A 26,587-nucleotide genomic window follows, 5' to 3' on the forward strand; every position below is an offset into this window, starting at 1 on the left:
AAGTCATAAAGATCCCATTACAGGAGGGGGATCTGCAAACCTCACCCTGCAAGTCCAACTCTGTCCTGGAATAGGTTCAAGGGAGCAGGCTGGCCCAGAGCACAGGGGCAGATGCTGGATCTAACGGTCACCCCATGTTTATTCCTGGACACTCCACAAATCTTCTATACCTCTGGGTGTAGTTTACACCTCTAGTATGAGGGTAACAATGACAGCTACCTCACAGGATGTGTGTGCATATGTAAAATGACATATGGATCCTAAGTGTTTACTCTGGAAGAATCACATAATGAAAGTTATATTTCCCAAATGCTATCAACACCACGAAATCCGAGACTCTAACACCTGCTCTGAGACCCTCCCCTTTGTGAGGACATTCAGTGACATAGCCAATTATATACTAGAAGGTCATGCAAATAGGGTCCTTCCTCTGCTGATATAAAGCGGCCCCAGCCCTGGCCCTGCAGCTCTGGGAGAGCAGCTCTAGCCCGGGATTCGCAGGTGCTCCCATTCGGGGTTCAGGACAGAACACTCACCATGGAGTTTGGGCTGAGCTGGGTTGTCCTTGTTGCTATTTTACAAGGTAACTCATGGAGAGCAAGAGATACTGAGGATGTGAGTGGATGTGAGTGAGGGAATCAGTGGATGTGTGACAGTCTCCTGACCAGTATGTCTCTGTGTTTGCAGGTGTCCAGTGTGAGGTGCAGCTGGTGGAGTCTGGGAGAGGCCTGATGCAGCCAGCGGGGTCTCTGAGACTCTCTTGGGCAGCGTCTGGGTTCACCTTCAGTAACTATCCCATGAGCTGGCTCCGCCAGGCTCCAGGGAAGGGGCTGGACAGGGTCTCAGTTATTATTACTAGTGGTGGTAGCACATACTATGCAGACTCTGTGAAGGGCCGATTCACCATCTCCAGAGACAACTCCAAGAACACGCCGTATCTGCAAATAAACTACCTGAGGTCTGAGGACAGGCCTGTGTATTACGGTGTGAAAGATACACAGAGAGGGGAAGTCAGTGTGAACCCAGACACAAACCTCCTTGCAGGGAGACAGGAGGGGGGATGCACGGGGCACTCAGGACCTACAACTGTGTGTTTCAGCCCCGGGAGCAGGTGCAGATGGTAGTTAAGGGCGGCTTTCCTGTCAGGGTCTGGGGTTTCCTCTCCATATAGCAGTTTTCCCTGGGGAACCTCTCTGTACTCATCCATGGTTCTTTACGTACACATTCAGGCTCAGAATTACAAAGACTTTTCGAAATGGGGGGGGGGGGATGTCGTATATGTAAGGCAGAGACTCAAAGTTAGATATTCAGGTTTTCGCTTGTCTAAATCTTGTCTAAATTGACCTGTTTCAAAACTATCCCAGCGGATGTATAAAGAGTTGAAAAGATTCTTCCTTCCTCATTATGATACCTCAGCCCTGCCCTACTGGTAGACCAGCTGTCCCTGCCAGGATGCTGGCTCTTGACTTGCCTGCTAACCTCTTGCATGAGAAATGTAAATGAACTGAGCAGCACCAGATCCTCACTGGGTTACAGGGAATGATGCCAGTGAGAGGGGACGTGGGTAGGGGTGTTTCTACATGTGCTCCTTGCTTCCAGGTCCAACAGAATCCCTATACGCTTAGATAATACCTGCATCCTGTTCTACTCTGCAGTTTATTTTATGTCAAATATTCACTGTCAAAGCTATTACCAATAGACGCATATGTAGTCGGTAAGGAAAGTTTATAGTCAGGTGGATAATAACATGAATATTCAGAAGCTGCTGAAAAGAAATCTATTCTCCTTTCTTCACCACAGCATCGTATGTGAACACTAAAATGCAGGAAAGTCACACAGGTTCTCATTCCACGAAGAGTCCTGCAGCCTCACAGGCAGACCCACCTCTGTCCAGGAACCTTTGCAGGGGCGGCCAGGTCCAGGGTGGAGAAGCCCAGGCCTCGAAAGGAGGTCTCACTGTGCCCTGTTGTGTGTTCTTCAGCACATCACCTGCCAATTCCAGGCTGCAGTTTAGCTTCACATCTGTAAGATTCAAGTAATCCGACACCTACATCACATGCTTGGTGTGCATATGTAGAAACAAAATAATAAAAGAGGCCCTGAGTGTTGGGCCTCAGGGTAGGCCACCCCAAAATATGCCTCAAAGTGACTTAAGACAGAGCCAGTGCAGAGGGACATTCTGACCTTCCTCCCTGTCACCCTGAAGCAAGAAATAAACCTCCCATGTGAAAGGTGCTCTCCCTGTACCTGGAGGTGGAAGTGAAATGGTCCTTAACCCCATGCCATCTGCCTGCCGTTTATCTGTGCCAAAAATTTAGCCTAAGAGTAAGTTTAATCAGAAAACTGAGAAATTCTAGAAAGAAACGAAAACTGTCCAACAAAACGAAATATTAATAGTTTAGTCATTAAGCAAATCAAGAACCTTTAGTTCCGCCTCCAGGGCTATAGACAACATTCTTGTCCATGTCCCTTGAGCTGTCTTGTAGATACTGAAACTCCTACCAGAAGGAAGAAGTTAACTGCATGATGAGCAGACTGTAGCCATGACATAAGCTGCCACAATTCCAAAAACTGGCCTCAAAGAAATGGGAACAAAGCGACCCTTGAACTGAAGATTAACTCTACTTAAAACAATCAACATGAGGCTGATCACACCACCACATGACCAATTTCAAGACGACTGTCAGAGTTGACTCTGCTGTTTCTGCCTGTAGCCCCCTCCTTCTGCCTATAAAAGCCCTTTCCCACAGATTCTCAGTGGGGGATGGCCTTTGGAGAGAAGTCTGTCCCCCACCCGCGGTTGCAGGCAGCCAAAATAAAGCAAACTTTCCTTTCTACCAACTTTGCCTCTTTATTGGCTTTTCAGCACCGAGCAACTGGACCCTGCTTTCCATTACACAGGGACACTCTTATCACCAGGGACGGGGAATTCAGGCCTGGAAGTCTCTATGAACAAACCTTGTTCCTTCTGTAATGACTATGCCAGCCCAAACTCTGCTTAGGTTCGTCACTAATTGCACACCAAAAACATACATTTCCTCCTTCTACCAATTCCTCACAAATATTGGATCTTGGTCTAAAAATATAAACGCTGCCTGCTTTGGTCACTTCTGGGTCCATTTCTATGGCACGTCTATGCCTGTGCTTACAATTATTTTCTTTTCTCCTGTAAATCTGTCTTTGTTAGTTTTATTATCAGTCCAGCCTCAGGAACTCAAGAGGGGCAGAGGAGGAGATTTCCCTCCTGACAAATCCAAGTTGTCTTCTCTTCAGACTCACTCTGTAGAACCTCTTAGGAAACTCACTCCTCACGGGCCACTTTCACACTCCTGATATCACCTTGCCAGTTGTGTTCTTCTGGCATCTCTTCTTTGCATTTCCATGTCACCCTTCAATATTTCGTCCAAATCGCTGTGACATTTTAGTGTCCATTGTCTGGATGTACACAGTTTATTAGTCATTCCCTAGGAAAGGGCATCTTGGTCCTTTCCAAATTTTGGTAAATATGAATAAAGCTAAGTATGCATCGTGTGCAGGGTTTTCTCTGGACTAAAGTCTTATTGTCTTTAACGTACATACAAAAGATCACTGTTGCTGAAACACAGATAAGAGTATGTTTAGTTTTGCAAGAAGCCTCCAGAATAGCTCCCAGGGTGCATCCTGTTTTGCGTCCCCACCAGCAGTGAATGGACCCCCTGCCACTCCACATCCTCCCATGTTTCAGGTTCTGAGTCCTGACTTGATCCACTCTTGTAAGCTTTCAGGGATATGTCCTTGTTCTGATTGGCATTTCCCTGTGATAAATGTTCTCCCATAGCCTTATTTGCAAACTCTGTCTTTCTGGTCAGGTGTCTGTTAAGGATTTTAGCCCATTTTTTAATACTTTTGTTTCTTTCTTATTGTTGAGTTTAAAACTTCTTGGCACATATTAGATAACAATCAGATATACTAGATATGTCTTTTGCAAATATTTTCTGCCAATCTCTAGCATGCCTTTGGGTATATTTTCAATGTATTTTTTATGCTTCTCAATTATTACTTGTTGTGTTTCTATTGCAATGAAAACTGGTGTTAAACGTTCACTTCCTAAGCCATGGGAACTTTATGTGTGAACATGTCACAGTACACTCAAAGGCCTCTTTCAGATACTATAAGGATGCAATGGGTAAACAGAGGGGGGACTTCTTCAGAGACGCACTTCCGGAAAAATAGAAATGTACCAACATACCCTCCTTCCTGTCTTGCTGATGAGAACTGTGTTGCACGTCCGCAGAGACACAGATCCTTGAGGAGAGAGTGAGATTTCATCAGTTAGAATGACCGTTTTCTAACTATACATTTTACCCGTGATGGATCGGAGTTTATGAATGATTGTTACCTGAATGATTCAATTGATTTAGCAATGGTTCAAACCAAAATCAATACCTTGAATTATTATTATTAATTTAAATTTATGTTGTCCCAGAGAAGAGTTTGACAATTACAATTTCAGTAACACATTTGCATAATTTTGAATTATACCTCTTAAAATTTAGATACCACGTTGCTTCATAATAAATGTTTCATCTACATCCCTCACATTTGAAACTGGATTCCAAGTGGACCTAGAAGATGAAATGTGAAGACAGCGAATCTCTCTACATTCAGTAACATCTAAGGCAACAAATCTAATATCACACGAGGACACTGTTGATTTCCAAGTGTAGTTCCTGCTTCTTCTTTGCTCAGTGATTCCAACAAAGATACAAAATGACCTAAACCATCTGGTCTCAATGTTCCTGAAGTCCACACCTCATTCTGATCTTATATTCTCAAGATTTTATAAGGGAAAACACAGAGACTGTAAGAAGGCCCTGTCCACGTGGTCACCATGAAGCCCACCACCGTCAATCCTTCTCCCTCCGATCACAATGGTCAGACCCTCTTGCTGTGACCATCACTGGTAACCTGCAAAGCAATATGACTTAAATCTCACCACTTCTTTTTACCATCACCCATTGGTCATCTCTAATGGGTATTCTCTCCTGCATTATAATATGATCTAGTCTCCAGACATAATGGACTGCAATTATCTCCACAAAGGAAAAATATCTTCTTTTTACTCCTGGTGACCTAACACATTTCTCCTAGGGTTAAATAGACCTTAACAACACATCCGCAACCACGGAAACGTAAAGACACCTTTTATATATCCTTCTATGTTGACATGAATATGGATGGATCTCCTCTAATCCACCACCTCAAGAAGGGCAGGGCAGATGCTGGGGCATCTGTACAAACGCAGGCCGTTCTTCCACCTGGTGAATAATGGGCTCACCTGATTCTAGGTTTTAGATGCCATCCCTTCCGCTCCCCTACACCACAGCGTATCAGCTCAATTTTCAGGTCCTGACAACAGCGTCCAGACTTGTCCTCTGATTCTTGTCCATATTACTTTGGTTGGCTCTCCTATTAACGATATTCAAGCAGGCAGATTCTTTAGTATTTAATTTACTCTGCAAATGGTATTGGAAAAGCGAGAAGAAGTATAGTACTCTGTTCAGGAAAGAGTATGGAGTAAATATCTTCTCATAGACAGCAGCCTCGACATCAGTCAGTGTACAGGTGAGATCACTGGGATGAGGGAGAGCTGACAGGTGTGACCTCGCAGGGCAGGAGTGGAGCCAGTGCTACATGTACAAGGGTGTCCGTCAGAGATGGGGACTCACATTGGTCTTTCTTTTTCCCAGGAGTGATAACATCACTGAAGACACTGATGACAACATTCAACACCCGTGGCACACCCACTATAAATTTCAGACATACCATCACCACCGTGATCCCCGATTTACATCCTTGCAGACTGAAATGCAGATGGTGAGGCCACATCCTCAGTGCCCACAGTGAGATGGGATGGAGCTGTGCTCTGCTCTCCAGCACCACTTACTTATATGACCTCAGGCACAGTTCCAGGACTCACTGACCCAGGGACTCGGGAAAGCTGCTCTCAGGTGAACTTTTCAAAGGAAACTGCTTGCTGAGGTGGGGGCTTTCCTCTGACCATGACACCCTCATACTCTGAAAGCCATTCACTGTGAAGGTTTACTTCCAAGAATCATGCGTGTTCTCTCACCCATTGCGGTGGGAACTGTGTTCCCTGAGCTCCAATGTCACTGGCAGTGACAGAGTTAGAAATGAACACTTTTAGAAGGAGTGAGTCTGTGCACTGTGACCAGGTCACCTGCCCAGCATATTGGAGTCCTGAGGAGCTTCCCGTAGCTGTCTGTTCTTAGTCCTTGGTAGCCATGGGGATTCCTCAATGTCCACCCTTAAGGAAGGAGCCCTGAAGCTCACGGTGTTCCTACAGACACTCAGTTGTGCACAGGAAAAAGGCAGGGCAGGCTACTGGCCAGGTCAGCAGTGCTAGGAACCATGACCATCTCAGCAAGAATGACTGTCTTGCCCACAAAATACGCTGTGTGTTTAGTTGTTATGAATAAATCCACCTCCAGAGCAACTCTTGATCATATTTAAACTGTTTCAGGTGAAGAAATGTTCACCCTAGTTAAGGGAAACACGAAGTCCGTTGTGAATTATGATTAACATTAAATTTTACCTAACTTTGTCTGAATTCAATGTGATTATTACATGTGTGATTTCTCTCAAATACTTGCATATCCAGGAAATAAACATGAGATAATGCAGAAAGGGCAAAAAATACTAGTTTGTTTCAGACAACTTGGAGGACCCTGAATGTTTGATGGGTATTTATGTGAAATATATACATCCATGGGGTTAAAGTCTATTCCCCAAATCTGCCATTAATCCTAGAGCACATCAGATTTCCTGACTAGCCCTTCAGCATCATTTCATTCCTGGGCAAAGAGTCCCCCAGGCTTCAGGAGGGGGACCCCAGGTGGGGGCTGAGTTCTCTGAGGGCACAGTCAGCACCCTGCTCACAGGGGGAGCCCCAGGTACAGGGACCTCCCTTCACTACTTGATGCTTTTTATAAAAATGCCCCTCCTATATGCAAATATCCCCTTAGACCACAAGGTAAAAACAAAGTACCAGTTCACTTAAATACGGGTTTCTCCTCATGCTTGAAGACATTTTCTGGGCTTGATGAATCTCATCTGCAAGAAGATGAATCCACTGTGGTTCTTCCTCTTTCTGGTGTCAGCTCCCAGAGGTGAGTGTCTCAGGGATTCAGCCATGAACACACGGGGAAGCTGCGTCTGAGCCCATGAGTCACCGTGGTTCTCTCTGTCCACAGGTGTCCTGTCCCAGGGGCAGCTGCAGGAGTCGGGACCCAGCCTGGTGAAGCCCTCCCAGACCCTCTCCCTCACCTGCACTGTCTCCGGATTCTCATTAACCAGTTATGATGTAGGCTGGGTCCGACAGGCTCCAGGAAAGGGGCTGGAGTATGTTGGTGCAATATGCAGTGATGGAAGTGCATATTATAACCCAACTCTGAAGTCCCGGCTCAGCATCACCAGGGACACCTCCAAGAGCCAAGTCTATTTATCACTGAGCAGCCTGACAACTGAAGACACCGCCGTGTATTACTGTGCAAGCAACACAGTGAGGGGAAGTCAGTGTGAGCCCAGACAAAAACCTCCCTGCACGGAGGCCCGTAACCACCAGGGGGCGATCAGGACCCACAAAGTACAGGGCTGAGGCCTGCAGCAGGTGCAGAGAGGGGCTGGGAGGCAATGCTTGTTAGAACCTCTGCTTTCCTCTTCCTGCCCAGGAGCTCCACCAGAGACCCTGTTCTGTATCGAATGTTTCATTGTTGCGGATTATGTTGTGTCTAGAAAATTTTGTGTGCATGTACATATTTGCTTAATTTTTATTTTTATTATAGTTGTGTATATATATTTATTCATATGCACACACACATATAATATTCAAGAATTAAGGTTGTTTTTCATTTCTTTACTTATCTTTTTCTCAACGGAGCTCAAACCCAACCTGGGGCTCACCATAAGGTTCACTTTGAGCCTGAAGTTCGTGAAACTTCTAAATATCCTGAGAATGCACATGAAAATTTTAAACAGTATTAATTGTTGTTTTATTTTTGTACATGTGGAAGGAAGAGACACACCCTTCTGCATTCAGCAACCTGCACAAACATTTTGAATTCTGCAGCACGCAGTGTTATAGACTCTGATGCCAGAGTGCTCCAATACTGCACATGCAATGATCCTCACTATTCACAGATTCCATATCTACAAATTCACCTAATTCTAGCTTTTATGAGCACCCCAAAATAAACACTGTCATTTTGTGCTCATACACGGACAGTAACAATGTGGCCGGTTGTTTGAATCTCCCAACACACACACACACACACACACACACACACACACATTCCCAGCTGAGGACAGTCAAGGTGATGCTCTCTTTTCTGGTTTCAACTCCCGTCATGTAATTGATCTCTTTCTGGGGTCAAATTAGTGCCATGCTTTTCACATTTCTGGGATTCTTGGCGAATGTTTAAGGTAGTCACAGGCATAGAGCTGAAGGACAGTCTAGTGTCCCTACGTACAAATGGCTGTGAGTGGACTTAGGGAAAATATACATGAGAGATCAGCTTCATTCAGTCATGAGTTATATGGCCATGGGTGGTGAAAATGATACTCATGTGTCCAATACAAAGCTCATCAAAAACATGAAGACAAAACTCGCTGCTGCATATGGGATGCAGCCTTGGAAGCTTGGCTTAATTCCAAATACAGCAGGGCAAGTGGGGGCTTAGGGCCAAGAAGAGGGTGGGGTGGAGTGGACTGGAAATTATTAAGAGAAGAAATAAAGGCTAAGGGGATTCTGGTTACATAGACTCACAAGGATTCTTGCTAAAGAGAGACCGGGGTGATCAGATACCATGTGTGCGGTAGGAGGTTTGATGGATTTGATCAAATACTGAGGGTGATCAGAGCTCAAGGGTGGGGGATTCTCAGTATTCTCACTTAGCAGCGGTCTTGCCAAAACCTCACCATGCAAGTATCAATGCAGAAGCCCACAGGTCAAGACTAGTTGAGAAGAGCATTACAAGGAGCCTGTTGGCTAAGGGGTGGTCAAGGGTCTTTGTCACACTTAAGAAGAGTAATAATAAACATACAAGTAAACCAGGGATGCACACAGACACACAGAGAAAAGACAATCTGAGGATTCAGTAAGAAGAGATCCATCTGCAAGCAAACGAGAAACGCCTGAGAAGGACCCAAACCTGCTGACACTGTGACCTTAGACTTCTAGCCTCCAGGCCTGAGAGGAATACATTTCTGTTGTTTAATCCACCCAGTCTGTTATTCTGTAATGGCCACACTAGCCAACTAATAAACCTATAATATAGACGCAGATAGACATATATGGAAATGTAAGTATCGTATTGGAAAACAAATATCACCCATTCTTCAGAGGTGACATGAAGCTGTGTCCACCCTGGATCTCAGCCAGCACTCTCCTCCAGCGCCCTAGACAAGGACCAGCCGTGACCATCTTTATATGGAAAAATGCTTCCTACCTGCACATCACACCCAGGCTCAAGGGGAAAACACAGCACCTGTGCTACTCAGAGTCAGGGTTCTCATCTTCACTGACATAACTCTCTGAAAGTCAAAGCATTAATCAAAATGAACATGAAAACGTTCTGGTCACTCCTCCTCTTGCTGGCATCTCTGAGCTGTGAGCATCGCCTGGGTCTGAGGAAGGTGGAATTATGGGGTGACATCTGCGAAGTGGGTGTCTCATTGTTTCTCCTTTCCCAGATGTCCTGTCCCAGGTGCTGGTGCAGGAATCGGGCCCAGGACTATTGAACACCCCCTCCCTCACCTGCTCAGTCTCTGGATTCTCCATCATAAACAGTACTGACTGCTGGGACTGGATCCCTCAGCCCCCAGGGAAAGGGCTGGAGTGACTGGGGTGCTTTGATTCTGGGAATAGCACAGCATACAACCTATCTCCCCAAACATGACTCTCCACCTCCAGACAAACCTCACAAATTCAGTTTTCCCTGCAGCTCAGCTCCGTGATGCCCTAGGACACAGCCCTGTGTTACTGTCCCAGGAGGCTCAGTGAGAAGTCAGGGTGAGTCCAGACACGACCCTCCCTGCAGGGGCCTCTCTAACCACCAGGGGGCGCTCGGGTTCATCAGGACACAAGAGGACCAATTTCAGGGCAGGCGCAGATGTCATGGACGGGTTTTCTCTCAGAAGCTGTGGTTTCTCCGCTGGATCATTGCCGCCCTGCAGGCTCCCTCCGTAATGATTCCAGGGAGAGACTTCCCTGGTGGTCCAGTGGGTGGTAAGTCTCTGAGCTCCCAATGCAGGGGGCCCGGGTTCAATCCCTGGTCTGGAAAATAAATCCCGCATGCATGTCACAACTAAGAGTTCCCATGCCGCAACTAAGAAATAATGATACCAGGTAACTTTCTTGTCCCTAAACTTGAGACTTTTTTCATGGAGTCAGGCTTGTCTGTCTTTCCCCATCTATCTTTGGACGAGCCGCACAGAAATATTTCTTCATGAGACGTTTATTTGAAGATTAGGTGACTACTTTCTGTTCTTAGTTGTCAAGTTTTTAATCGTTTAATGACATAAATAATTTTTACTGTTGAACTTTAAATCTGCTTTCCACCGTCACATGGATTTCCAATTCCTCTCATCCTGAAAATCTCCCCAGTCCTGTTTGATGCAATGCCTTTCACTTGAATAATATGAGTCATGTTTATATTCAGAAATGGATGTCCATATAGCACTGGAGTCATTCTCTCCTCAGAGGACATTTTGAAATGTCGGGACACAGGTTGGGCTGTAACGTGTGGGCTGTGTTGCCTGTACCTTGTTATCTAGTGTGGAGATTGTTAATAGATAATTAGATAAAATAGAGACATCGATAAAAGGGAACAGAAACAGGTGTATCCCAATCATATGGAAAATAACCATAAAATCTGTCTACATAACCCATTTTTAGGGAGTGGTAAAGGCTCGAGTGTGTAAAGATGATACAAGCACCCGTATGAAGTTATTTGTATAAACATATATAGTCAAACAATTTTTGTAAATACTATTCTAGCTCACTCCTCAATCCCATGGTGAGTGTCTGCTTTTCTCTCTAAGAAATCGACAAATACATTCCAATTGGCTGCCATTGGCATTCCTTCCACAAGCGGATGAGGGGACTTTTGCTCTACAGCATCCCCAATATTTGAATTCCTTATTATTTTGTGCTTTAACTGTTGTAATAAGTGAGTAGCAATATCTCATCTTCGTGTTATTTTATATTTCCTTAATGAAGAATGCTGTTAAAACCTTTTATCTCTTCTTTGTGGAAGTATCTTCAGATTACTGGCACAGTGTTCATTATTTTCATTTTTTGTTGCTGTTGTTGAGCTGTGAATTAGCTGTATATTCATGATACAAGTCCTTTATAAATATGATATTAGAAAGCACATTCTCCAAGTCTGTGCTTTGATTCCCTTATCAGTGAAGTTATTGTTGCTGTTGCTATTGTTGTTTTCAGGACAGAATTTTTAAAGCATACAGAAAAATTACACATTTATTTTATGAATGATGTTTCGGATATTATACCTGAAAATTCATCATGGAACTCAAGGACACCCATAAATTCTGCCACGTCCCTACACCAGGCCACATTCAGGGATGGAGGGTTAAGTCCGCCTTCTTGAAGGGAGGATGACTGTGATGAGTTACCTGACGTTATCCCTTAAGGGAGATTTATCCTACCTTCTGCATTAGATATATTTATTCAATCTCTATATAAGTATGAATCAAGGTATTTCTTTCATACCTTGTGTTAAGGTTATATATTAAGTTATTTCCTTTGCTCCTGTAATTGTTACCGCTTCTCAGCCATGGAGAGCTCTTTCAGATTGTCTCCTGTATCCTCTTTATGGGCCCCCATCCATTTGTGTGAACACTTCCTTACCTTCTGGTGCTACAAGAATCTGCAGGATAATCATGCGTATTCTCTTCTCCGGCCCTAGAATTAGCCATGCCTCAGATGAGTTGTGGGTCCTTTTCTGGAGAATAGTATTAGCAACCAAAAGAGTGGGTATTGGGATAATAATCCTGGTGTCCTGTCTACTAGGGGCATTTCCTCTAGATCCTGTAAGCTAACAAACCTTGGAAATATATCTGTGAGCACTACCGCACGTATACACACGCACGTCTGCAACTATCTCTGTATCTCACCTTCGGACCTGTGTTAAGGTAAATGTGAGGTCACTCTTACATCTCCGATCCTAGTGCAACATCACATGGGTAAATCCAGCCTTTCCCCCTTGCTTGTCTGTTACTTTCCATCCAACAGTGAGAAGACTGGCTCCACCGATGCCATCCAGCTACTAATTGTTCAATTCCACGGGCACAGTAGTAAAAGAATTCCTAGCCGGTCTCCTGATGGAAATACCATTATCCACCAGGCTCTAGTGCTTATGTGCAGTGGCTTAGAACTTAGCCTTCAGACTCCACTCATTTCCAAAGTCACTTAGTTCAAAACCTATTTTCCCACCTTCTTCAGACATGTTAATTCATAGATTCACTATAATATTAGGTATCATCTATACAGTGTGCATCGTCCCATCCTTGAGTCTCTGACTTATAAATGAAATTTATATTTATATTCAATAAGGTTCACTCTCTCTGCTATTACTTTATATATTTTGACAAGTTCATAGTGCAATGTTTCCACCACTGCAATTTCATACAGAAGAATTTCATTATCCTTAAATATTGTCCATGTTTCACTTATCAAAGACCTTCTCCCAAATTCCTGCGAAATGCTCATCTGCTTGCTTTATATATAGACTTGCCTTTACCGAAATGGGAAATAGGTGAAATTGAACGTTTTCAGACCGATTTTATAACTAGCAATATGCATTTAGGATTCCCTCATGTCCTTTCATGGTAGAATAGTTTAATATTTCAATTGCTGAATACAATTCCACAGCATGGATACATCACGCATTGTTTATCTACTAATTTATGGAAGAACGTATTTGTTGCTTCCATTTTTTCTCAATTGTAAATGAAGAGACCACAATAATTCATGGGCAGTCTATGATGGAGCTATAAGCTTCAAGTCAGTTAGGTAAATGTTAGGAGCATGACTTCTGGCATCTTATATTAAGCTCTGTCCTCGTGTGTAAGTGACTGCCCTGAGGAAGGGCTCTGATGCAGGGACCACTCAGGTGTCCCAGTCATCTTGCTGAAAGGAAGTCAGAGCCCAAGCAATGTCCACACGAGGTGGACACAAGGCCCAGCCCTCAGACCTGGCTGAGCCCCCAGCCTACAGTCAGGGTCACCCTCCCTTACACGTGCGTGTGCATCACGGGAGCAGATCCTGCAGCTGAACGTGAGCCTCTCACAGTGACCCTGCATGGGGCAGGGTGGTCTTCTCCTACAGGCCCTCCCAAAGCAGACACGGTGAACAAAATAAAGACCTGCTGTCTGTGGAAACTGTCAAGGGTTGTGGCAGGGTTTTGTGCGTCAGTCAACACCTGAAACATTATTCGTCATTTCCGCGTGCGATCCTATTTCACCATTTCATATGTGGTAAATATGTGGCATAGTTGGACTGGATGAGGCGACAAAGATCACACTCTAAGTGGAGATGCTATGCCACAGTGCAGATCCAAGTCCAGAGCCAAGGTCTTCCTCCCCATGATACAGGAGGACGGACCTAAGAGCTCAGGCGGGAATCCTGGGCTGTCCCAGGTAGGAAGACACACCTGTGTGAATAGAGAGGTAACACCATCTGATTCACACTTTAGCAGGACCACGCTGACACTGGTGAGGCAGTTAGTTAGGAGACATTGGGGCACTATTACACCTTAACCACACTCGACCTCAAGGCATCCATTTCTAGTTTAATCTTGTAGTAGTTTTTATTCCATTCAGCAGCCTATGTCAGGATTACTCTTCTTATTCTTTGTTATTCTGTGAGCATTTGTCTCTCTCCAAGATTTAAATTTGTTGCTGTCTTAGTTCTACAATTATCTGATATATTGGTGAGATTTTGATAATGTGCCACTTGTTCCATTTTGAGGTTGTTTTAAGAACATTAAATAAGAAGCATTTTCTCAGCTTCTCATCTCTCTACATCTCCAAGACGATTATCAGCTTTATTGGAACACCCAGAAACTGGAAACCATTCCAATATCACACATCAGCTTAATAAATAAGCCAATCATGCTATGATCATTCTTTACACGCCACCTGTTCTTAAAACCAAGGATTCTTGATACACACAAAAACGTGATAGTATTCACAACTATTTGTGCTGAGTAAAATAAGCCATAACAATAAAAATACAGATAATATGATCGCACTTTTATAAATTCTAGAAAATGAAAAGTAACCTGAAGTAACAAGGGAAGATCAATGCGTAGGTGGGGACAGGATGGAAGGTAAGAAGGGACAGGAAGGAGGAAACCCAGAAACTACTGAAAATAATGAGAGGAATTGATTTGTTCTCTCCTGATAATGCTGATGCCTACGTCAGTATTTATCAGAGTGCTCATTCTGAGTTTGTGCGCTTTATTATATGTCAATCACCTCATTAAAGTAATTACAGATAAAGAAATGCATGACTTGCGAGGGAAGGAGTGACGGAAAGATATTGAAACATAAGAGACCCTTGAAAATACTTCTCATGAACCCTGACCCCCTCCATGTATTTTAGGTAAACCGTAGAATAGAGCAAAGTCATAAAGATCCCATTACAGGAGGGGGATCTGCAAACCTCACCCTGCAAGTCCAACTCTGTCCTGGAATAGGTTCAAGGGAGCAGGCTGGCCCAGAGCACAGGGGCAGATGCTGGATCTAACGGTCACCCCATGTTTATTCCTGGACACTCCACAAACCTTCTATACCTCTGGGTGTAGTTTACACCTCTAGTATGAGGGTAACAATGACAGCTACCTCACAGGATGTGTGTGCATATGTAAAATGACATATGGATCTTAAATGTTTACTCTGGAAGAATCACATAATGAAAGTTATATTTCCCAAATGCTATCAACACCACAAAATCCGAGACACTCACACCTGCTCTGAGACCCTCCCCTTTGTGAGGACATTCAATGACATGGCCTCTTATATACTAGAAGGTCATGCAAATAGGGTCCTTCCTCTGCTGATATAAAGCAGCCCCAGCCCTGAACCTGCAGCTCTGGGAGAGGAGCTCCAGCCCGGGATTCCCAGGTGCTCCCATTTGGGGTTCAGGACAGAACACTCACCATGGAGTTTGGGCTGAGCTGGGTTGTCCTTGTTGCTATTTTACAAGGTAATTCATGGAGAGCAAGAGATACTGAGGATGTGAGTGGATGTGAGTGAGGGAATCAGTGGATGTGTGACAGTCTCCTGACCAGTATGTCTCTGTGTTTGCAGGTGTCCAGTGTGAGGTGCAGCTGGTGGAGTCTGGGAGAGGTCTGATGCAGCCAGGGGGGTCTCTGAGACTCTCTTGTGCAGCGTCTGGGTTCACCTTCAGTAACTATCCCATGAGCTGGCTCCGCCAGGCTCCAGGGAAGGGGCTGGACAGGGTCTCAGTTATTAGTAGTACTGGTGGTAGCACATACTATGCAGACTCTGAAGGGCCGATTCACCATCTCCAGAGATAACTCCAAGAACACACTTTATCTGCAAATGAACAGCCTCAGATCTGAGTACACGCCTGTGTATTATTGTGTGAAAGATACACAGAGAGGGGAAGTCAGTGTGAACCCAGACACAAACCTCCTTGCAGGGAGACAGGAGGGGGGATGCAAGGGGCACTCAGGACATACAACTGTGTGTTTCAGCCCCTAGAGCAGGTGCAGATGGTAGTTAAGGGCGGCTTTCCTGTCAGGGTCTGGGGTTTCCTCTCCATATAGTAGTTTTCCCTGGGGAACCTCTCTGTACTCATCCATGGTTCTTTACGTACACATTCAGGCTCAGAATTCCAAAGACTTTTCGAAATGGGAGGGGGGGAAATGTCATATATGTAAGGCAGAGACTCAAAGTTAGATATTCATGTTTTCGCTTGTCTAAATCTTGTCTAAATTGACCTGTTTCAAAACTATCCCAGCGGATGTATAAAGAGTTGAAAAGATTCTTCCTTCCTCATTATGATACCTCAGCCCTGCCCTACTGGTAGACCAGCTGTCCTTGCCAGGATGCTGGCTCTTGACTTGCCTGCTAACCTCTTGCATGAGAAATGTAAATGAGCTGAGCAGCACCCGATCCTCACTGGGTTACAGGGAATGATGCCACTTAGAGGGGACGTGGGTAGGGGTGTTTCTACATGTGCTCCTTGCTTCCAAGTCCAAGAGAATCCCTATACGCTTAGATAATACCTGCATCCTGTTCTACTGTGCAGTTTATTTTATGTCAAATATTCACTGTCAAAGCTATTACCAATAGACGCATATGTAGTCGGTAAGGAAAGTTTATAGTCAGGTGGATAATAACATGAATATTCAGAAGCTGCTGAAAAGAAATCTATTCTCCTTTCTTCACCACAGCATCGTAGGTGAACGCTAAAACGCAGGAAAGTCACACAGGTTCTCATTCCACGAAGAGTCCTGCAGCCTCACAGGCAGACCCACCTCTGTCCAGGAACCTTTGCAGGGGCGGCCAGGTCCAGGGTGGAGAAGCCCAGGCCTCGAAAGGAGGTCTCACTGTGCCCTGTTGTGTGTTCCTCAGCACATCACCTGCCAATTCCAGGCTGCAGTTTAGCTTCACATCTGTAAGATTCAAGTAATCCGACACCTACATCACATGCTTGGTGTGCATATGTAGAAACAAAATAATAAAAGAGGCCCTGAGTGTTGGGCCTCAGGGTAGGCCACCCCAAAATATGCCTCAAAGTGACTTAAGACAGAGCCAGTGCAGAGGGACATTCTGACCTTCCTCCCTGTCACCCTGAAGCAAGAAATAAACCTCCCACGTGAAAGGTGCTCTCCCTGTACCTGGAGGTGGAAGTGAAATGGTCCTTAACCCCATGCCATCTGCCTGCCGTTTATCTGTGCCAAAAATTTAGCCTAAGAGTAAGTTTAATCAGAGAACTGAGAAAATCTAGACAGAAACGAAAACTGTCCAACAAAACGAAATAATAATAGTTTAGTCATTAAGCAAATCAAGAACCTTTAGTTCCGCCTCCAGGGCTATAGACAATATTCTTCTCCATGTCCCTTGAGCTGTCTTGTAGATACTGAAACTCCTACCAGAAGGAAAGAGTTAACTGCATGATGACCAGACTGTAGCCATGACATAAGCTGCCACAATTCCAAGAAGTGGCCTCAAAGAAATGGGAACAAAGCGACCCTTGAACTGAAGATTAACTCTACTTAAAACAATCAACATGAGGCTGATCACACCACCACATGACCAATTTCAAGACGACTGTCAGAGTTGACTCTGCTGTTTCTGTCTGTAGCCCCCTCCTTCTGCCTATAAAAGCCCTTTCCCACAGATTCTCAGTGGGGGATGGCCTTTGGAGAGAAGTCTGTCCCCCACCCGCGGTTGCAGGCAGCCAAAATAAAGCAAACTTTCCTTTCTACCAACTTTGCCTCTTTATTGGCTTTTCAGCACCGAGCAACTGGACCTTGCTTTCCATTACACAGGGACACTCTTATCACCAGGGACGGGGAATTCAGGCCTGGAAGTCTCTATGAACAAACCTTGTTCCTTCTGTAATGACTATGCCAGCCCAAACTCTGCTTAGGTTCGTCACTAATTGCACACCAAAAACATACATTTCCTCCTTCTACCAATTCCTCACAAATATTGGATCTTGGTCTAAAAATATAAACGCTGCCTGCTTTGGTCACTTCTGGGTCCATTTCTATGGCACGTCTATGCCTGTGCTTACAATTATTTTCTTTTCTCCTGTAAATCTGTCTTTGTTAGTTTTATTATCAGTCCAGCCTCAGGAACTCAAGAGGGGCAGAGGAGGAGATTTCCCTCCTGACAAATCCAAGTTGTCTTCTCTTCAGCCTCACTCTGTAGAACCTCTTAGGAAACTCAGTCCTCACGGGCCACTTTCAGACTCCTGACATCACCTTGCCAGTTGTGTTCTTCTGGCATCTCTTCGTTGCATTTCCATCTCACCCTTCAATATTTTTCCAAATCGCTGTGACATTTCAGTGTCCATTGTCTGGATATACACAGTTTATTAGTCATTCCCTAGGATAGGTCATCTTGGTCCTTTCCAAATTTTGGCAAATATGAATAAAGCTAAGTAAGCATCGTGTGCAGGGTTTTCTCTGGACTAAAGCCTTATTGTCTTTCGGGTACATACAAAAGAGCACTATTGCTGCAACACAGATAAGAGTATGTTTAGTTTTGCAAGAAGCCACCAGAAGAGCTCCCAGGGTGCATCCCGTTTTGCATCCCCACCTGCAGTGAATGGACCCCCTGCCGCTCCACATCCTCCCAGTGTTTAAGGTTCTCAGAGTCCTGACTTGTTACACTCTTGTAAGTTTTCAGGGATATGTCCTTGTTCTGATTGACATTTCCCTGTGATAAATGTTCTCCCATAGCCTTATTTGTAAACTCTTTCTCTTTTTGGTCAGGTGTCTGTTAAGGATTTTAGCCCATTTTTTAATAGTTTTATTTCTTTCTTATTGTTGAGTTTAAGACTTCTTGGCACATATTAGATAACAATCAGATATAGTAGATATGTCTTTTGCAAATATTTTCTGCCAATCTCTAGCTTGCCTTTGGGTAAATTTTAAATGTATTTTGTATGCTTCTCAATTATTACTTGTTGTGTTTCTATTACAATGAAAAGTGGAGTTAAACATTCACTTCCTAAGCCATGGGAACTTTATGTGGGAACATGTCACAGTACACTCAAAGGCCTCTTTCAGATACTACAAGGATGGAATGGGTAAACAAAGGGGAGACTTCTTCAGAGATGCTCTTCTGGAAAAATAGAAATGTACCAACATACCCTCCTTCCTGTCTTGCTGATGAGAACTGTGCCGCGTGTCCACAGAGACACAGATCCTTGAGGAGAGAGTGAGATTTCATCAGCTAGAATGACCGTTTACTAACAATACATTTTACCCGTGATGGATCTGAGTTTATGAATGATTGTTACTTGAATGATTCAATGGATTTAGCAATGGTTGAAAACAAAATCAATACCTTGAATTATTATTATTAATTTTAATTTATGTTGCCCCAGAGAAGAGTTTGACAATTACAATTTCAGTAACACAGTTCAATAATTTTGACTTATACCTCTTAAAATTTAGATACCACGTTGTTTCACAATAAATGTTTCATCTACATCCCTCACATTTGAAACTGGATTCCAAGTGGACCTAGAAGATGAAATGTGAGGACAGCGAATCTCTCTACATTCAGTAACATCTAAGGCAACAAATCTAATATCACAGGAGGACACTGCTGATTTCCAAGTATAGTTCCTGCTTCTTCTTTGCTCAGTGATTCTAACAAAGATACAAAGTGACCTAAACCATTTGGTCTGAATGTTCCTGAAGTCCACACCTCATTCTGGTCTTATACTCTCAAGATTTTATGAGGGAAATCACAGAGACCATCAGAAGGCCCTGTCCACGTGGTCACCATGAAGCCCACCACCGTCAATCCTTCTCCCTCCAATCACAATGGTCAGACCCTCTTGATGTGACCATCACTGGTAACCTGCAAAGCAATATGACTTAAATCTCACCACTTCCTTTTACCATCACCCATTGGTCATCTCTAATGGGTATTCTCCCCAGCATTATATTATGATCTAGTCTCCAGACATAATGGCCTGCAATTATCTCCACAAAGGAAAAATATCTTCTTTTTACTCCTGGTGACCTAACACATTTTTCCTAGGGTTAAATAGACCCTAACAACACATCCGCAACCACTGAAATGTAAAGAAACCTGTTATATATCCTTCTATGTTAACATGAATTTGGATGGATCTGCTCAAATCCACCAGCTCAAGAAGGGGTGGTCAGATGCTGGGGCATCTGCATAAATGCAGGCCCTTCTTCCACGTGGTGAAATATAGGCTTACCTGGTTCTAGGTTTTAGATGCCATCCCTTCCACTCCCCTATCACACAGGATATCAGCTCAATTTTCAGGTCCTGACAACAGGGTCCAGACTTCTCCTGTGATTCTTGTCCATATTACTTTGGTTGGCTCTCCTATTATCGACATTCAATCAGGAAGATTCTTTAGTATTTTATTTACTCTGCAAATAGTATTGGAAAAGCTAGAAGAAGTATAGTACTCTGTTCATGAAATAGTATGGAGTAAATATCTTCTCATAGACAGCAGCCTCGACATCAGTCAGTGTACAGGTGAGATCACTGGGCTGAGGGAGAGCTGACAGGTGTGACCTCGCAGGGCAGGAGTGGAGCCAGTGCTACATGTACAAGGGTGTCCGTCAGAGATGGGGACTCACATTGGTCTTTCTTTTTCCCAGGAGTGGTAACATCACCGAAGACACTGATGACAACATTCAACACCCGTGGCACACCCACTATAAATTTCAGACATACCATTACCACCGTGATCCCCGATTTACATCCTTGAAGACTGAAATGCAGATGGTGAGGCCACATCCTCAGTGCCCACAGTGAGATGGGATGGAGCTGTGCTCTGCTCTCCAGCACCACTTACTTATATGACCTCGGGCACAGTTCCAGGACTCACTGACCCAGGGACTCGGGAAAGCTGCTCTCAGGTGGACTTTTCAAAGGAAACTGCTTGCTGAGGTGGGGGCTTTCCTCTGACCATGACACCCTCATACTCTGAAAGCCATTCACTGTGAAGGTTTACTTCCAAGAATCATGCGTGTTCTCTAACCCATTGCGGTGGGAACTGTGTTCCCTGAGCTCCAATGTCACTGGCAGTGACAGAATTAGAAAGGAACACTTCTAGAAGGAGTGAGTCTGTGCACTGTGACCAGGTCACCTGCCCAGCATATTGGAGTCCTGAGGAGACTCCCGTAGCTGTCTGTTCTTAGTCCTTGGTAGCCATGGGGATTCCTCAATGTCCACCCTTAAGGAAGGAGCCCTGAAGCTCACGGTGTTCCTACAGACACTCAGTTGTGCACAGGAAAAAGGCAGGGCAGGCTACTGGCCAGGTCAGCAGTACTAGGAACCATGACCATCTCAGCAAGAATGACTGCCTTGTCCACAAAATACGCTGTGTGTTTAGTTGTTATGAATAAATCCACCTCCAGAGCAACTCTTGATCATATTTAAACTGTTTCAGGTGAAGAAATGCTCACCCTAGTTAAGGGAAACACGAAGTCCGTTGTGAATTATGATTAACATTAAATTTTACCTAACTTTGTCTGAATTCAATGTGATTATTACATGTGTGATTTCTCTCAAATACTTGCATATCCAGGAAATAAACATGAGATAATGCAGAAAGGGCAAAAAATACTAGTTTGTTTCAGACAACTTGGAGGACCCTGAATGTTTGATGGGTATTTATGTGAAATATATACATCCGTGCGATTAAAGTCTATTCCCCAAATCTGCCATTAATCTTAGAGCACATCTGATTTCCTGACTAGCCCTTCAGCATCATTTCATTCCTGGGCAAAGAGTCCCCCAGGCTTCAGGAGGGGGACCCCAGGTGGGGGCTGAGTTCTCTGAGGGCACAGTCAGCACCCTGCTCACAGGGGGAGCCCCAGGTACAGGGACCTCCCTTCACTACTTGATGCTTTTTATAAAAAGGTCCCTCCTATATGCAAATATCCCCTTAGACCACAAGGTAAAAACAAAGTACCAGTTCACTTAAATACGGGTTTCTCCTCATGCTTGAAGACATTTTCTGGGCTTGATGAATCTCATCTGCAAGAAGATGAATCCACTGTGGTTCTTCCTCTTTCTGGTGTCAGCTCCCAGAGGTGAGTGTCTCAGGGATTCAGCCATGAACACACGGGGAAGCTGCATCTGAGCCCATGAGTCACCGTGGTTCTCTCTGTCCACAGGTGTCCTGACCCAGGGGCAGCTGCAGGAGTCGGGACCCAGCCTGGTGAAGCCCTCCCAGACCCTCTCCCTCACCTGCACTGTCTCCGGATTCTCATTAACCAGTTATGATGTAGGCTGGGTCCGACAGGCTCCAGGAAAGGGGCTGGAGTATGTTGGTGTGATCGATTATGATGGAAACGCATATTATAACCCAACTCTGAAGTCCCGGCTCAGCATCACCAGGGACACCTCCAAGAGCCAAGTCTATTTATCACTGAGCAGCCTGACAACTGAAGACACCGCCGTGTATTACTGTGCAGGCAACACAGTGAGGGGAAGTCAGTGTGAGGCCAGACAAAAACCTCCCTGCACGGAGGCCCGTAACCACCAGGGGGAGATAAGGACCCACAAAGTACAGGGCTGAGGCCTGCAGCAGGTGCAGAGAGGGGCTGGGAGGCAATTCTTGTTAGAACCTCTGCTTTCCTCTTCCTGCCCAGGAGCTCCACCAGAGACCCTGTTCTGTATCCTAATGTTCCATTGTTGCGGATTATGTTGTGTCTAGAAAATTTTGTGTGCATGTACATATTTGCTTAATTTTATTTTTGTTATAGTTGTGTATATATATTTATTCACATGCACACACACATATAATATTCAAGAATTGAGGTTGTTTTTCATTTCTTTATCTTTTTCTCAACGGAGCTCTAAACAACCCTGCGGCTCACCATAAGGTTCACTTTGAGCCTGAAGTTCGTGAAACTTGTAAATATCCTGAGAATGCACATGAGAATTTTAAACAGTATTAATTGTTGTTCTGTTTTTGTACGTGTGGAAGGAAGAGACACACCCTCCTGCATTCAGCAACCTGCACAAACAGTTTGAATTCTGCAGCAGGCAGTGTTATAGACTCAGATGCCAGAGTGCTCCAATACTGCACATACAATGATCCTCACTATTCAGATTCCATTATCTGCAAATTCACCTACTTCTAGCTGTCATGAGCACCCCAAAGTAAACACTGTCATTTTGTGCTCATTCACGGACAGTAACAATGTGGCCCGTTGTTTGAATCACCCAACACACACACACACACATTCCCAGCTGAGGTCAGTCAAGCTGATGCTCTCTTTTCTTGTTTCAACTCCCGTCATGTAATTGAGCATTTTCTGGGGTCAAATTAGTGCCATGCTTTTCATATTTCTGGGATTCTTGGCGATTGTTTAAGGTAGTCACAGGCATAGGGTTGAAGAACAGTCTAGTGTCCCTACGCACCAATGGCTGTGACTGGACTTAGGAAAAATATACATGAGAGATCAGCTTCATTCAGGCATGAGTTATATGGCGATGGGTGGTGAAAATCATACTCATGTTTCCAATATAAATCTCATCCAAAACCAAAAGACAAAACTCACTGCTGCATATGGAATGCAGCCTTGGAAGCTTGGCTTAATTCCAAATACAGCAGGGCAAGTGGGGGCTTATAGCCAAGAAGAGGGTGGGTGGACTGGACTGGAAATAATTAACAGAAGAAATAGAGGCTAAGGGGATTCTGGTTACTTAGCCTCACAAGGATTCTTGCTGAAGGGAGACCAGGGTGATCAGATACCATGTGGGTGATAGGAGGTTTGATGGATTTGATCAAATACTGAGGGCGATCAGAGTTCAAGGGTGGGAGATTTTCATTATTCTCACTTAACAGGGGTCTTGACAAAACCTGGCCATGCAAATATAAACACAGAAGCCCACAGGTCAAGACTAGCTGAGAAGAGCATTACAAGGAGCCTGTTGGCTAAGGGGTGGTCAAGGGTCTTTGTCACACTTAAGAAGAGTAATAATGAACATACAAGTAAACCAGGGATGCACACAGACACACAGAGAAAAGACCATCTGAGGATTCAGTGAGAAGAGGTCCATCTGCAAGAAAAGGAGAAACGCCTGAGAAGGACCCAAACCTCCTGACACCGTGACCTTAGACTTCTAGCCTCCAGGTCTGAGAGGAATACATTTCTGTAGTTTAATCCACCCATCTGTTATTCTGTAATGGCCACACTAGCCTACTAATACACCTATAATATAGACGCAGATAGACATATATGGAAATGTAAGTATCGTATTGGAAAACAAATATCACCCATTCTTCAGAGGTGACATGAAGCTGTGTCCACCCTGGATCTCAGCCAGCACCCTCCTCCAGAGCCCTAGACAAGGACCAGCCGTGACCATCTTTATATGGAAACATGCTTCCTACCTGCACATCACACCCAGGCTCAAGGGGAAAACACAGCACCTGTGCTACTCAGAGTCAGGGTTCTCATCTTCACTGACATAACTCTCTGAAAGTCAAAGCATTAATCAAAATGAACATGAAAACCTTCTGGTCACTCCTCCTCTTGCTGGCATCTCTGAGCTGTGAGCATCGCCTGGGTCTGAGGAAGGTGGAATTATGGGGTGACATCTGCGAAGTGGGTGTCTCATTGTTTCTCCTTTCCCAGATGTCCTGTCCCAGGTGCTGGTGCAGGAATCGGGCCCAGGACTATTGAACACCCCCTCCCTCACCTGCTCAGTCTCTGGATTCTCCATCATAAACAGTACTGACTGCTGGGACTGGATCCCTCAGCCCCCAGGGAAAGGGCTGGAGTGACTGGGGTGCTTTGATTCTGGGAATAGCACAGCATACAACCTATCTCCCCAAACATGACTCTCCACCTCCAGACAAACCTCACAAATTCAGTTTTCCCTGCAGCTCAGCTCCGTGATGCCCTAGGACACAGCCCTGTGTTACTGTCCCAGGAGGCTCAGTGAGAAGTCAGGGTGAGTCCAGACACGACCCTCCCTGCAGGGGCCTCTCTAACCACCAGGGGGCGCTCGGGTTCATCAGGACACAAGAGGACCAATTTCAGGGCAGGCGCAGATGTCATGGACGGGTTTTCTCTCAGAAGCTGTGGTTTCTCCGCTGGATCATTGCCGCCCTGCAGGCTCCCTCCGTAATGATTCCAGGGAGAGACTTCCCTGGTGGTCCAGTGGGTGGTAAGTCTCTGAGCTCCCAATGCAGGGGGCCCGGGTTCAATCCCTGGTCTGGAAAATAAATCCCGCATGCATGTCACAACTAAGAGTTCCCATGCCGCAACTAAGAAATAATGATACCAGGTAACTTTCTTGTCCCTAAACTTGAGACTTTTTTCATGGAGTCAGGCTTGTCTGTCTTTCCCCATCTATCTTTGGACGAGCCGCACAGAAATATTTCTTCATGAGACGTTTATTTGAAGATTAGGTGACTACTTTCTGTTCTTAGTTGTCAAGTTTTTAATCGTTTAATGACATAAATAATTTTTACTGTTGAACTTTAAATCTGCTTTCCACCGTCACATGGATTTCCAATTCCTCTCATCCTGAAAATCTCCCCAGTCCTGTTTGATGCAATGCCTTTCACTTGAATAATATGAGTCATGTTTATATTCAGAAATGGATGTCCATATAGCACTGGAGTCATTCTCTCCTCAGAGGACATTTTGAAATGTCGGGACACAGGTTGGGCTGTAACGTGTGGGCTGTGTTGCCTGTACCTTGTTATCTAGTGTGGAGATTGTTAATAGATAATTAGATAAAATAGAGACATCGATAAAAGGGAACAGAAACAGGTGTATCCCAATCATATGGAAAATAACCATAAAATCTGTCTACATAACCCATTTTTAGGGAGTGGTAAAGGCTCGAGTGTGTAAAGATGATACAAGCACCCGTATGAAGTTATTTGTATAAACATATATAGTCAAACAATTTTTGTAAATACTATTCTAGCTCACTCCTCAATCCCATGGTGAGTGTCTGCTTTTCTCTCTAAGAAATCGACAAATACATTCCAATTGGCTGCCATTGGCATTCCTTCCACAAGCGGATGAGGGGACTTTTGCTCTACAGCATCCCCAATATTTGAATTCCTTATTATTTTGTGCTTTAACTGTTGTAATAAGTGAGTAGCAATATCTCATCTTCGTGTTATTTTATATTTCCTTAATGAAGAATGCTGTTAAAACCTTTTATCTCTTCTTTGTGGAAGTATCTTCAGATTACTGGCACAGTGTTCATTATTTTCATTTTTTGTTGCTGTTGTTGAGCTGTGAATTAGCTGTATATTCATGATACAAGTCCTTTATAAATATGATATTAGAAAGCACATTCTCCAAGTCTGTGCTTTGATTCCCTTATCAGTGAAGTTATTGTTGCTGTTGCTATTGTTGTTTTCAGGACAGAATTTTTAAAGCATACAGAAAAATTACACATTTATTTTATGAATGATGTTTCGGATATTATACCTGAAAATTCATCATGGAACTCAAGGACACCCATAAATTCTGCCACGTCCCTACGCCAGGCCACATTCAGGGATGGAGGGTTAAGTCCGCCTTCTTGAAGGGAGGATGACTGTGATGAGTTACCTGACGTTATCCCTTAAGGGAGATTTATCCTACCTTCTGCATTAGATATATTTATTCAATCTCTATATAAGTATGAATCAAGGTATTTCTTTCATACCTTGTGTTAAGGTTATATATTAAGTTATTTCCTTTGCTCCTGTAATTGTTACCGCTTCTCAGCCATGGAGAGCTCTTTCAGATTGTCTCCTGTATCCTCTTTATGGGCCCCC

At 44.3% G+C, this 26,587-nt stretch overlaps 1 pseudogene and 1 gene segment (V, D, J or C); both read left to right on the plus strand.

Moving 5' to 3' along the window:
* Window positions 1-537: 537 nt before the first annotated feature.
* On the plus strand, window positions 538-15,810 carry LOC132358175 (uncharacterized; annotated as a pseudogene).
* Window positions 15,811-21,802: 5,992 nt separating this feature from the next.
* Window positions 21,803-24,583, plus strand: LOC132358177 (immunoglobulin heavy variable 4-39-like). The segment is given in 3 exon segments: window positions 21,803-21,878; window positions 21,963-22,280; window positions 24,435-24,583. Coding segments are annotated over 3 exon segments (534 nt in total).
* The last annotated feature ends 2,004 nt before the right edge of the window (window positions 24,584-26,587 follow it).

Source organism: Balaenoptera ricei (genome assembly GCF_028023285.1).
Source record: "Balaenoptera ricei isolate mBalRic1 chromosome 2 unlocalized genomic scaffold, mBalRic1.hap2 SUPER_2_unloc_6, whole genome shotgun sequence".
NCBI classification, from domain to species: domain Eukaryota; kingdom Metazoa; phylum Chordata; class Mammalia; order Artiodactyla; family Balaenopteridae; genus Balaenoptera; species Balaenoptera ricei.